This window comes from Enhydra lutris, unplaced genomic scaffold, assembly GCF_002288905.1.
Source record: "Enhydra lutris kenyoni isolate GAN:26980312 unplaced genomic scaffold, ASM228890v2 scaffoldscaffold64, whole genome shotgun sequence".
NCBI lineage: Eukaryota > Metazoa > Chordata > Mammalia > Carnivora > Mustelidae > Enhydra > Enhydra lutris.
Window position 1 is genome coordinate 4,881,665 of NW_019154148.1, and position 14,903 is coordinate 4,896,567.

General features: G+C 38.7%; 1 protein-coding gene across 1 annotated transcript; it reads left to right on the forward strand.

Annotated features, from left to right (window-relative positions):
• The first annotated feature begins 153 nt into the window (after positions 1-153).
• On the forward strand, positions 154-12,253 carry LOC111158912 (autophagy related 12). The gene is made up of 4 exons (XM_022521244.1): positions 154-382; positions 3,964-4,100; positions 10,448-10,510; positions 11,137-12,253. Exons 1-4 carry the CDS (start codon positions 220-222, stop codon positions 11,194-11,196), a joined length of 423 nt encoding a protein of 140 aa, XP_022376952.1. The 5' UTR covers positions 154-219; the 3' UTR covers positions 11,197-12,253.
• Positions 12,254-14,903: the final 2,650 nt, after the last annotated feature.

Here is a 14,903-nt window from a genome sequence, read left to right on the forward strand (position 1 = left end):
CGAGGATTGTTGCCGTGCAAAAGCGTAGTTGCGGGATTAGTAGTCAGGGCTCCGTGGCATGTTCCACGTAGAGGACCAACTGACAACTCCAACTTTCACCGTTGGGTTGAGTTCCCCCGGCCACCACACGGGCGCCTCTTCGGCGACGCCCCCTGTCGTAAACCCCGCCCCTTGGACACGCTGAGCCACCACTTCCGCCCTCGCCTTCGACTGAGCAAGATGGCTGAGGAGTCAGAGTCGGCGCTGCAGCTTCCTCCCTCAACCGCTGCTGAAGGCGAAGGACCTACGGAGGTCTCCCCAGAGACAGGCACTCCGGAGCCCCCTTCTTCCGCTGCGGTCTCCCCGGGGACAGAGGAACCTGCCGGCGACACCAAGAAAAAAAGTAATTTTGAGAGCAGTTTCTTTCCAGGCAGAGGCGGGAGGTTTAGATTGCGTCCGACTGGGTCCCTGGCGGTCAGTAAAGGCAAACTTTCGAGGAGGATGGGCCCAGTCGTGGCTTTTGACCAGTGAGGAGAGAGGAAGTGTGGTTTTCGGCTTTCGGGACCTTTGCGTTGAGTAGCTCTGGGGAGAGCGGTCTCCGGACGCACCCTCGCGGTGTGGTGTGGGGTCCTTGACCGCCACAGTACTTCCTACGCTGCGTTCCACTCCTTCTTTGAATTGGCCAGACTGTGGGCCCGTTGGAGGTGGGGGCTGAGTGGGATCTCAGGTAGCTCCAGGTGCTTAACAGGGGACGTAATTACTTGATGAATGGCTTAAGGTTAAGTTAGGGATGGTCGGTGGCGAATCTGGATTAGAAGAAACGCCTTATATCAAGTGCCTGTGAATTCACTCCTTGTGCCAAAAACAAATTTTATCAATTTTGAAGAGTGTCAACAGAAAACCAAAGGCATAGGATCTCCTCCTCCTCCGCCCCACCCAAACCAACCCCAAAGGTTTGGAACCTTTATAAGCGAGTCATTTCATTGCTTGAACAAGTCCTCAAACCCTTCATTGCTTGGGAATTAGTTCGCGGTTGATGGAAAATCCTGAGGAAGTCACTTGGCCTTGAGCATCCTCTATAGCGTTGCCTCTGAAAAAAATCCTCGCATCAGCGATTACAATTCGGATTGGTTGACCCTAGGCCTCTGTTTTTATCAGTCCAGAGTTTTAAAATCTAGGTATGGCATGTTTTCTAGTCCGTGGTCTCACAGCCTTTGGATAGAACATCAGTTTCTGCTGCTTTTGGAGAATGGTCTCCTGGTACCCGCTCCGTTTGAAGTCAGACCGGCTCTACATTTGGGGGGAAACATACTCTGTTATTTCCACACGATGCCCTAGTAGAGTAACAGAAACCTGTGATGATTTCTGTAAAGAAGCACTAGAGTCTTTCAGAAGAATTCCATGATTCTTTTTTTTTCTCATTTTACTATAAGCAGAAACAGACTTCAGAGGTTTTTTTTATTGTTGAGGGTTTTTTGTTTGTTTGTTTGGGGGGGGTGGGGACCTGGAGTTGGCTTTGACAGCCTCAGTCAAAAGCTTACTACTTGACCCTGAAGATACCTGAGGAAAACAGAGGGAAAAAAATTAGTGGCCCATAACCCAGATACGGCCTCAGGTTATATGGCGTGTTTTCTTCGGTCTGCATAGTTTTCTTTTTCTTTAAACCACCATTGAGAAATGGTATTTCATTTTCTGGCTCTTGGGAGCATTTGAGTTCACCTCTGTGATGAAAAACTTAGTTTCTAGCTGTTGAATATCTACCCTGAAGTTGTCCTTTTTTGAGGATCTCTTCTGATGGAAGAAGCTTCAGTATTTCATATGTTCCAGCTTTAGTTTAAGCTATAGAAGAATACAGATTCCTGAAGCTGACCAAGGTTGTTGGTCCTTAGGAACTAGTTAGGATTACTTGGGAGAGCTTTTGAACTTACCAGCGCACTACTTCCAGAAGATTCCAAATTAATTGTTGTGGATTCCTGTATTCTTGTAAATCTTGATTCTAATGTATAGCTATGGTTGAGAACTCTAAGCAAAACAACTTTAGAATTAAAAAAAAAAAGCTACAGCTATAACTAAGTAACTTTCCTAGCTTCTTGCCTTCCTGCTCTTCTTCTTTCAGTAGTATATATAACTCACAATATTTTCTGCCTCACTTTACTGAAATACCCAGTTATAGTTGAGTTATCGATAGGTCCCAAGGGTTAAGGGAGGTATGGAAGCTGAGTCAACCAAAATCTTCTGTTATCTCCCAATTCATTTATTATTTAAATAACTGAAGCTATAATTATTAAATGGAGAAAGGAAGATAAACTTTAGCTGGAAGATAAATTGTTTGTGTCCTGTGTTCTGGGTTCCTTCATTCTAGAGGCAAACCTTGAATAAACTCCAGAGACCTGGTGGGAATCTCAAATGTTTAAGACCAAGGAATGAGACAAGGAAGATGTAGTAGGATAGAGCTGACTTTAGGGGGCAGCAGTACACTATTTTGCTTTCAGTGTTAACTCTTGATTGTAGATACCTGGATTTTTTTTTTTTTTTTTTTTTTAAGATTTATTTATTTGTCAGAGAGAGCATGCACACAAGCAGGGGAGCAGCAGGCAGAGGGGAAGCAGCAGGCAGAGGGAGAAGCAGGCTTCCCGCTCAGCGGGGAGCCCAATGGGGGACTTGATTCCAGGACTCTGGAATCATGACCTGAGCCAAAGACAGACCCCATAACCACCTGAGCCACCCAGGCATCCCTGTCTAGATATTGAAACTTGATTTGATTTGATTCTGAAGTCTTTTGGCTCCTAGTTGTATTTTCTTTTTAATACTTTTTATTAGTTTATTAAGTTTATTGTAGAACACTTGGTGGTTACAAAAAGCACAAATAAAATCAAGTGATTGTCTCTAATGTCACTACTGAGAAGTAGCATTTTGGTCCATAGTCCACATTTCTGTGAATATGTGTTTGTGGTGGTTTTAATGAAATTGATACCTATCGTACATGCTGTTTTGTATTTAGTACGTTTTGATAACTTTGTCACATTTTAAGTATGTTTTTATAATGTTTCTCTAGTGGCAGCTTAATAATCTTAGGGTTCAGTAAGTATGAGTTATGAGCTGATACTGTTCTAAGTACTTTATGTGTATTAACTAATTTAATCCTCACAACCTTGTGAGGTAGATGATATCCTCATTTTACAAATGGAGAAACTGGTACAGGGTGATTAAAAGCTTGTCCTGATATATAACCTAGTAAGTGACAGAAGCAGGATTTTGATCCCAGGGAATTTAGAATTTTGTGCTTTACTATGTTACTTAATTCTATCATGGAGCGTAATATCTTTTATTTAACCAATCTTCTAAATATTCTTGCTGGGTATTTAGGTTTACCAAGGTGGTTTTTTTGTTTTTTGTTTTTTTCTGTAAAAATAAAATCTTCAACAAAGGTGAAATCCTTTTAAGTGACTCTTTTCACATCTCATATTTTTCTTAGACTAGATTCCTAGAAGTGTTATTGAGTCAAAGTATATCATGAAGTATTTGGATATCTATTACCATAATATTCCCCAGAAAGGGTGTACAATTTTGCTTTCCCAACAGTAATACTGCCTACATTGTTGTTATTATAATTTTACTAGTTTGGCCGTTGAAAAAGGACATAACATTATCTTATATATTTTTTTCTTATTTTCTTTTGTACTATCTTTTCCTCTTCTGTCTTCATTTCTTCTCTTTGGAATAGCCTGTTATGTGCAAGTGCACTTTAAAGGTCAGTTTCATGGGGAGGTCTTTGTCGGACTGTAGGGTCAAGGGGAAAAAGTCCACAAAAGCATGATGAGAAAGAATATTACCTAACATTTGTACATCTTAGACATGCCTCCAGTATCATAAATACATAAACTGTATGTCAATTAAAGGTTTAAGTTTTCTGAAGTCTTTTATATCACATTTACTTTGGATGGCTCAGTGTAATTGCCGGTGTTTTTTTTTTTTCTTTGACAGTTGACGTCCTGTTGAAAGCTGTGGGAGACACCCCTATAATGAAAACAAAGAAGTGGGCTGTAGAGCGAACCCGAACCATTCAAGGACTCATTGACTTCATCAAAAAGTTCCTTAAGCTTGTGGCTTCTGAACAGTTGGTATGAAAGTAAAAGTGGTCATTTTCCTACATAAATTCACAGTAGTTCCTAGGCAACTATGAATAACTGTTGTACACAGAAATGAATATGGAACCACATATGTTCCTTTAGTAATGTCTGTATTTCTTTTGTTGATGGAATTTCTGTACTTCATCGAATTCTCTGGGGAACTCAGAAATGAAACGATTTTGCTTTTACAGTGCAAACTGCTTTTTAACCTACTGTATTGGGTTTGTTTTTTTTTTCCTCAGTCACTGAAAGCTCATGTAGAAAGATCTCTCAGAACATTAGTACAGAGAAGTTCTGGGTTTTTTAAAATTTGTTTTTTACTATCAGTGTTCCTTCCCAATCTTCTTGAGGTAAGCAGTATATTTTTTGCGATGTCATGGAAGAACTAAGGAAGATAACCTATTTCATAATACAATACATGGTAAACACTTTGTGGTGGCAGTTGTAAGGAGTAATATTTTAAATGCCACTGGTTTTTGACTTGGTATCTCACTACAGAATTTTAAATGGCTACGTGTATTTGTTTTTTTTTTTTTTTTGTCACGTTATAAGTAATATATCAGACACCTTTATCTGCAGATCACAATCGTGGTCAATACTAACACAGGTAGTATAAGAAGTAGTTGGTAAATGAAGAATCAGTAAGTGTTTTTAAAATACGAATTAAGATTTGTATGCATTAGTGTTAGTGTTATAGTTGTTTACGAACTTAAGAATACATAAAATGAGTGAATTAATTTATTAAAGTGGTATGTGTTGGAATTTCTTTCTTTCTGTCATTGACGGGGAAGAAACTGACCTAAGAGTTTGGCTGTAAGTGACTCTCATGAAGGTTATAGGTACAAAAGTAAGTGCAGGGTAGGTCAATAAATAGAAGGTGTTTGAGGCAGGAATATCATAGAGCCAAAGAATCTTCCAGAGGAATTTGCCTTTGTGATCATTTAGAGTGAGAAAAGCATTGCTGTATAGAATTTAAAGAAATGCCAAGGATGCGTGGCAGATTATAATGTCATCCACATGCTTATGGTAGCTAAAATCACAGGAGCAGAGGACTTTACTAGCATCCAAGACCAAATGGAAACGTTAGGGGACTGAGGACACAGACTTGGGAGAAATGAGCAGAAGCTGTCTGTACGAAGGATACAGCCCGAAGAGTTGGTGAAATAGAAAACTGGAAGAGTACCAAATAATTAAGGCATTACTATCAGAAATTTCTGAGTAGAAGATGAAATGATGCCATGTCCCATGTTAGAGTCTTGACTCTTTGTGTTGCCTGTAGTCAGTAATCTGAAAACACTTGCTTGATACCGATATGTATTAGCTTGAACCATGTAAAACTGCCATCAGTCAACCATTATAACAGATAAAAATAGCAGTTTCATATGGTTCAACTTCAAACCTTTGTAGTTAATCTGATTAGTTCTTTCCATGGAAGCAATAGGAAACAAACAAAAGTAGAATCATTTTGTTGCTTCCCTTGACTGAACTAGAACTCATATCTGACTGTCATTTAGCTGTACCCCACAGTATTTTAAGCAAAATGGATGTTAAGGAAAATATAATGCTAGGGATTCAATGAAGATAGTGCTATCAGAGGCATGATTGGATCTTCACATTACCACAAAAAATGCTGTGAGTATTTATATTGGTGAGTATTTATAACAAACCTAGTTGAGGGAGTGTCCTCATGAACCCTAAAATGCATGGCATCACCAAATGTGCTGAAAGAAGCGACAGGTTCGGTCCCTGGCAGCACTGAGAGAAGGAGAGCCTAAAATAGCCAGCGTGTATTCACTGGGAAGTAGAGCAGGCCATAAGTATGGTAGCTGAAATTGAGAGGATTTGTTCCTGTGCGGTAGCAGGTGATTACAATGCTTCTGTCCCAAGGAGGGCTGAAGGGGCTGGGGCAGTCTAGCCCCAGAAGGCTCTCCAAACAGACACAGTAGGGCTCCATCGCGGGACAAGACCCCACACTGAGGGGGAACTTCTAGAAGTGAAACAAAACTGAACACGTTAGTAACATGAAAGAAGAAGGAAATAGAAATATCAGGTCAAAGTGGAGAGAAAGAGTAGAAAGCTAAAGTTGAAGAAACTACATATAAAAATAAGCAATGAGGGGCACCAGGGTGGCACAGTTGGTTAAGCAGCTGTCTCTTGGTTTCTGCTTGGGTCCCAGTCTCAGAGTCCTGTGATAGAGCCACATGTCTGGCTCTGCCCTTGGCACAGAGTCTACTTGAGATTCTTTCTTCCTATCCCTCACACCCTCCCACTCTTGCTCTCTCTCTCAAGAGAGTAAATAAGTAAATCTTTAAAAAAAAAGTGGGGGGGGCAACGGAGAAGTATCAAGGTTAAATCCCATACAATGTTATAAGAAAGAAAAATAACATTCCTGAAGACAATGAAAGCATGCCAAAAAGATGTGCCTGTGATATAAGTCAATAACTAACTTAATATTCCAGAACAAGCTAAAAGACATTAAGAAAAATGATAAAAGGTGTGAAAGAACATCAGAAATCAGCATTAGGAAAACTCAATTGAAGTGACACAGCTCAGGAAAAGAATTATAAATAAAAAAAATTATTCTGGAAATGGAGATTTAAGTAGGAGAAACCTAAGAGCAAATAACCAATAATGCCTTAGAAAAAATAGGAGGCAAAAAAACCTGTTTTATGGTGTGGGTTTTTTGTTTGTTTTTTTGTTTTTGTTTTTTTTCCTAGGAGAGGGGCAAAAGGGAGAGGGAGAGAGAATCTTAAGTAGTCTCCAGGCCCAGTGCAGAGCCTGACTCGGCTTGATCTCATGTCACTGAGACGAAATGAAGAGTTAGATGCTTAATTGACGAGCCACCCAGGAGTTCAATAAAGGCCAATTTTTTTAATCAGAAAGAAAGGTAGGGGTGCCTGACTGGCTCAGTGGATTAAAGCCTCTGCCTTCGGCTTGGGTCGTGATTCCAGGGTCCTGGGATCAAGCCCCGCATTGGGCTCTCTGCTTAGCAGGGAGCCTGCTTCTTCCTACTCTCTCTCTCTCTGCCTGCCTCTCCCCCTACTTGTGATCTCTGTCTGTCAAATAAATAAATATATAAAATCTTTAAAAAAAAAAATAAAAAGGAAGAAAAAGAAAGATAAAAAATATTTCAGAAAAGGAGGCAAGTAATTGAGTATGGATAAAGGACAGTGAACATATGGATAACAGGAGTCCCTGAAAAGGCAAAAGAACAAAATGAATATTTGAAAGTATTAAGGGAAATTTCTTAATAAGAATTGGAACTACATATTGAAAAATTATCTGACCATATCAACAAAAAATAACAAGCACCAAGAAGTATTCTGGTGAGATTAACTAGGGTTGAAATTTAAAAAAAAAAAAAAACAAAAAACAACACCTTTAGACACATAGGGAAAAAAAGAGAACATGACTTTGAAAGAAAATTAATTATCATCAAATGTTGATAGCAAAGTTATAAAGAAAGAAATTGAGATAAGAATTTTCTATGCAACAAAGCTGGCTTTATTTATTTGTTTTTTTTGTCGGTGGTGGGGCACGCATGACCGAGTGCACGCAAGCTGGGGAGAAGCCCAGGGGGATGGAGAAGAAGAGAATTTCAAGCCGACTCCATGCTGGAGCACAGAGCCTGACTCAGAGCTGATAGCAAGATCCTGAGATCATGACCTGAGCCAAAACCAAGAGTTGGATGCTTTACTGACAGAGCCACACAGGCACCCCCAAAACTGACTTTCAGTAGACATAAACTGTTAGCAATGCGCAAAAACTTGGAATTGTTCCCATGAACCCTTCCTGAGGAAGCTACTACAGAAAGTTTCATCTTGATGAAAGCAAAGACTAGCAATTTAAAAATAAAATCATTTTTTTTTGTTTTTTTTTTTTTTAAAGATTTTATTTATTTATTTGAAAGAGAGACAATGAGAGCATGAACGAGGAGAAGGTCAGAGAGAGAAGCAGACTCCCCGTGGAGCTGGGAGCCCGATGTGGGACTTGATCCCGGGACTCCAGGATCATGACCTGAGCCGAAGGCAGTCGTCCAACCAACTGAGCCACCCAGGTGTCCCAAAAATAAAATCATTTTTGAAAATAATTTTATCTTCCCGCGTTATAGCATTTAGCCAAAGATTACATCATGAACATTTTACTTTCATGGAATTTTAAATTAGGTGTATTGCTTTTCTTTATTAATCGCTTTCAGTTGCTAACTCCTGTTATACAAACCACGTTGAGTTCCTGTATTTCTCTACTACATTTACTCTACTGTCCTCTCAACACTCACAGTCCTTACTTTTGCCCATTTGCCTCCAAAGCCCTTATTCTCTTCACCTAGTAAATCCTGTTTATTTCTCAAGTATCTCCTTCAGGAAACTTCCCTGACCTTTCTGCTAGGCTGAACTGATGCCACATCTCTGTGCACTGTATACCTTGTCACTGGCACTTTCCCCATCTGTATTCTTTTATATTTGTGTATCTGCCTCTCCATTAGATCAACAACTCATTGAGGGAGGAGATCATAATAATCTTCATAGTTCCACACTTTGTGCAGTTTCCAGCACATAGGAGACATTCAGTGACTATTTGCTAAAATAAACAGTCATCGAGAGCCCTAAAATGTACCAAGACTAAAATTTCTGTGCAGTCAAAACTGCCAGGAACTAAACACAAATTATTATGTATGTATTATAGGAAATTCACATTAAAATGCACACTGATTTCTGTTAAGTTCTTGAGTTTTTAATGTTAGAACATTACTCAGTCTTAACCATGAATTGATAATGACGCGTGGACTATTTTGAAATAATTTAATCATTATAACTAGTGTCTATTGAGTACATACACCAGGCACTGATCCATGATGTGTCCTATCTCATTTTATCTTTCCTAGCAGCCCCGTGAAGCACAGGTATTGTTATTTTCCACATCCAGAAATAAGGAAATAGGGTGAGAAAGGTTATTTGTATTTGGAGCCAAAATTCAAACCTAGATCTATCTCTTAGAGAGTTTCTCTTCACAATTACACTGTATTGCCCTGGGGAGACATGGAAGCTATATTTATTCCTGTTACGGCTGGTAACCCATGTAGTATCTCTCAAGCAACTATTCTAGTGCTGTTTTGTTTTGTTTTTTCTTTAAAGACTATGTTAAGGGGCGCCTGGGTGGCTCAGTGGGTTAAAGCCTCTGCGTTCAGCTCAGGTCATGATCTCAAGGTCCTGGGATTGAGCGCCGCATCGGGTTCTCCGCTCAGTGGGGAGGCTGCTTCCCTTTCTCTCTTTGCTGCCTCTCTGTCTACTTGTGATCTCTGTCTGTCGAATAAATAAAATTTTTTAAAAAATCTTTGGAAAAAAAAAAAAAAAGACTATGTTAAGCCCAGGAAGTTTTAGCCTTAGAATTTGATTACAAAGGAAAATTGAGTATGTTACCTGCAAATAATGTGTTTTGTTTTCTAAAAAAGAAAATTATCAAAAGCCACTTTGACACTGTGGCCTTTCATTTTAGGGTCTTCAAAAATGTTTTTTTTGTTTTGTTACTGGTTTTTTTAAAAGATTTTATTTATTTATTTGAGAGAGAGAAACAGACTTCTGGCTGAGCAGGGAGCCTGATGCACGGCTGGATCCCAAACCTGAGCTGAAGGCAGACACATAACAGACTGAGGCACCCAGGTGCTCCCAGAAATGTTTTAAGTACTAGAAATGTTTTAGTGAAAATAGATCAAACTGAATAATTGAAGAGTGAATCCTTTAAAGAACAAAGCTATATTACTTTTTTACTTCAATTATGTTCCTTTTTTTAAACCTCACATGGCTGAAAGTGACTTAATAGTAGTGGTACTCCATCTGAATTGCAGTACCTTTGAGAGTTTTCCCGGGTGATAGCAAGGTATATATCTCCAACCATGTTTGTCATCACCCCCCCCCCCCCAGGCAAAGTACACATAGAGCTCAAATATTAGATTTCTTGATTTGGGGCTATGTATAGAATTTCATCAGAAGAAATTCTGTCTTTAATTATAAGTGGGAAAATGAGTTTTTCCAGTAATTACTTTCTTGAATGAACCTTCAAATGCTATTTGTAAAGACAATATTTAAAAGTTTCTTAGTTATAAAAAGTTGGGAACCACTATTCTAGGAACAGAAATTCTGTTACTTTTAGTCCTCCAGAGAAAAGATGTGATTGATCTTTGAGAGATCTCATTAGTTAAGTAAGTTACTGGAATTAGAAGGAGTCTAGGGAAGCTTTTTACAATTCTGAAAACAATTCTGAAATAGCTGACTGAACCCAGAAAAGTGCAGATTAATCAGGATACCATTAAAAATGAATCCTCTTTTTCTTTCTTGCAGTTTATTTATGTGAATCAGTCCTTTGCCCCCTCCCCAGACCAGGAAGTTGGAACCCTCTATGAGGTAATAAACATCAGTGCTTTGATTCCTAATGAAGTATGCACATCTGTGTGTATTATGTGATCTTGAACTGACAACATTTTAAGAGATGATATGCCATTCTTAGCTGTCATGAAAGGAGAGATTACTTTGTTACATCTAACACTTAGAACATAGGTGGATCTCAGACTATAGTGATGGAAGAATTAAGAAATAAGTAATACCAACAGACAATGATTTTGAAGTACAGTAATCCAGATCTGCCTCCGAAGACTTTGAAAAGGAAAGCTACATAATAAGAATGACTGTACTCAACATTCTTAGAGTTTAATGGCCGTAATCATTCATGTGTACACACTAGCACCACTACTAGAAAACAGTACAAACCTTATCGTCAGAGATGTAGGAAAGGAACAAAATAATATGCAAGCCCACCCGTGCCTAAAATGCTAGGTTTTATTTCACATTTATGATTACCGATCCGAATCGGAGAGTAATCTGGATCTGTTTAAAGAAATAGTCTTATAGATAACTTACATGGTGGAGGATATTTAATGATATATGTGACATTCTTTTCCTTAGTCTCATCTAGGAATAATAATTAAATGGAGTTTAATTTATTGCCTTTTTTTTTTTTTTTCTTTTTGTAGTGTTTTGGCAGTGATGGTAAACTGGTCCTGCATTACTGCAAATCTCAGGCCTGGGGATGAAGTACAGAGAAAAAGCTCTTCCTACCCAAATGAATCTTTGCAAAGCAAACAGCTCTGGAAAAAGTTGATACTTGTGACAAGAGACTTGTGTAGGTGCTTTACACAGCATGTATCTACTATGAATCGTGTTTATGCATAAAGAAATCCATAGAGTAGATGGACTCACAAAAATATGATTTGTATTAATACACAAATCATAAAAGTTTGGCTTTACAATATACCCATGAACTACAACTGTTCCAGGTTGGCCACCAAGGAGTTGAAAAAGGAGACTAAGACTGTAGAAAGCTTCTTTTCTACCAATTCTCAGTGACTGAAATCGTTTACTTGTAGAAAGAACACTCTGCTGCTTTTTTCCCCCACTGTGAAAGTCAGTTTTCTGAAGGATTCTTTCTGTGCGTATTCAGGGAAGTTCAATTTGAGGTATGGGTATGCCTTTCCTCATGTACAGTTAAGAAATAGTCCCATCGTCCTGCTGGGTTTATGTCTTACACAGTCCAGTAGGGGGCAGCCTAGCTGGCAGAAGGAGTTAAGGAGTTTGGTTTTATACCTTTGCTGGATGATAGTGGAGGAAAAAAGCGATTCCTGCTAATTTCTAGCAAACAACTAGCCAAGAGAGCATGCGTGTTGATACACTGGAAAGCTGCTTTAGAGAATATGCGTGGTTTAGAAATATTTTATTGGGAAACAAGGAATTTTACAAATTCTGGACAATTAAGTCATACAACTCTTCAGTCCTTTCGTTTAAATGATTGTGAGTCCTAATGGTTGTAACTGGTGTTATTTCATGTCTTATTTTTACACTGTCAGAAGCACTCAGTAAACCTAGCAACATCTTTTGAGTTTTTTACAATGTTTTTTAAGTTGAAAACACTCGAATAATTGGATAGCCTTAGATTCTATGTATATTTCATGCTATGACTAAAAGTCCCATTTTCCCTGATGCTGTTAGACTGGTAATTGAAGTGCGAGTCTGTATTATATCATTCTGTATTGTAATGGTAATGCGGTATTTCAAAAAGCATTCCAATAAATTGAATGAAATGTCCAAGCAGGATCTAAGATGTATACAAGAATTCTGAATTTTATTTTCAAAGGTAACAGGAATATATGATTTTGTCAAAAACCTTTGAACTACACTTTTGTCCCTTTAATCCCACAATGTACTTTATGGTTAATGATCTGTCCTGTATTAGCTTTAGGGTATGCTAGGGAACAATTCAGTTTACAGTGAAGAAAATCTCAGGTTAACTAAATATACATACTTTTTTGTTTGTGCTAAAGATTTTATTTGAGAGAGATTGAGAGCATGAACAGAGGAAGCAGCAGAGGCAGAGGGAGAAGCAGACTCCGAACTAAGTAGGGAGCCTGATGCAGGGCTCAACCCCAGGGCCCTGGGATCATGACCTGAGCTGAAGGCAGACGCTTAACCAACTGAGCCAGGAGCCACCATACTTTACCTGTTTAAGTCTCTAATAACCTTGAAGAATATATAGAACTTTACATTTTTTTCAAACATTATTTACACTATTATCTCTTAAATCCTTACCCAAAGGATTTTATCATTCCATGCTGACTTTGCAACATTTACTTTTAAGCCTGGATCTCACAAGTTATTGAGTGACTAGAAATTAAAATACACTTCACAAATATTTTTGCAGCTATCTGGTTTAACCTGTGTTAATTGTAATTGAACCTGGAGGTTGGAGGGCACTGAACCTTCCAATTATATGTTAAGTTTTGCGTGTTTATGAGAAAATCGATGTCTGCTATGTCGTTCTTTATCCTACTGTGCAACAGTGACCCAGAGCCCACGGAACATAGATAATAATGGAGTACAGTGCTTCTGCCTCTGACTATATCCATGCCAGGGATCTCATCAGGATTTCCCCATACTTAGGGTCTAAGGTAAGCTAAAAATATTTATTAGTGATCCAAATAAGATTTGATACTGTGTGGCATCTATGATTTCCTAGACGTTTTACCCTCAGGGGGCCTTAAATACCTATTCTACTCAGATTAGAGAACTGAAAGTGCAGACCATGCCTTAGATTATATGGTGTAAGTCAACCTGATTCATCTGTGCATAACCCAAAATGGGCTGGTCCGTGGTGTGCAAGGGGTATGAAAATGAAAATCTCCCTTCCTGCAGCTTCTGCTTCATTTTCCAAGGTTTATCCTGGGTAAGCTTCTGGCACTGGTGAAGGCAGCTACAGGCCACATAATGGAAGGGAAAGTATTCAAAACAATTCAGCAGGTGTAGTCTTAACTCTTTCTCTACATTAGCCAGCCCACACCAGATAATGCACTGTTCCTTGAATGTGCCTTTTCCTGACACCTGCTCATGCAGTTGACTTCTGGAAGTGTACCTAGAACTCCCCCCGCTTCACATCTTACCTCTCTGCCTAATTCTGATTTTAACTTTCCTTAAAGCCTGTCTAAATCATTCAGGATACTCTCTGCTTCATAAGAACACTCACAGTGAACTTCCACTATCACAGCCCTACTGCATAGTGTATTATAAATGTGTGTATCACGGCCCTACTGCATAGTTTATCATAAACGTTCATGAGCCTAGGTGGCTCAATTGGTTAAGTGACTGCCTTCAGCTCAGGTCATAATCCTGGAGTCCCGGAATACAGTCCCGCATCATGGTCCTTTCTCAGCAGGGAGTCTGCTTCTCCCTCTGACCCTCCCCCTTCTCATGCTCTCTCTCTCTCTCTCATTCCCTCTCTCAAATAAAACCTTCAAAATAAAATAAACATGCATATAACAACCTTCCGTGATTGTAATGTGCCTGAAAATAGGATCCTTTTGGTTTTTTATTTGCTACCCACACATAATATTTAGTACATTTTCTTATACATTCATAGTAATTCATTATACATTAAATGAACTTTTTAAATGCAACCTGCAAAATATTTAACATGGCAAAGCAACATAAAAGAAAATAAATCTTATATTTTTATATGGCTTAAGATAAAGCAAAATATTTGCAACATATATATGCTCTTCTAGTGTGTATGAAGAACTCATACCAGTTGGAGAAGAAAAAACCAGAAAAATGAGCAAAAAATATTAAAACGCAATTCATAGAAGAAAAAGTGTGGGGGTGATGGGTGAAGTCGTGATGGGGATTAAGGAAAGCCCTTGTGATGAGCACCAGGTGACTCATGGAATTGTTCAATCACTGTATCATACACCAGAAACTATCATACCACTGTTAACTCTATGGAAATTAAAATTTTTAAAAAATTTATAATGCAGATGCCTACTAAAGCACAAAAAGTGCAGAACCCCCTTACTTACCCAAATAACTATGAGATGCTAATTGTCACCACACTAGCAGTTGTAGAAAGCATGGTGACTGTCAGTACTGGCAAAGTTGTGGGGAGGGAAGTCCCATCATATTGTTGGTGCATGAAATATGAATGGGCACCACATTTTCAAGGCGCAGTTAAGCAAAATCTATCAAAAGTCTTGAAACAACTCTTATTTGTACCTCCCATTTATTCACTCACTAAGTGCCTATATGCCCTCAGCTTTGGTATATAAGACAAGATCCCTATTCTCAGCACTTTGGTTCTCATTAGGCAGGTTTTTAGATTTAAACTGAAATCTTGAGTGGGTTGGTTTTTTTTTTTTTTTTTGAGATTTGTTTATTTATTTGACAGAGATCACAAGTAGGCAGAGAGGCAGACAGAGAG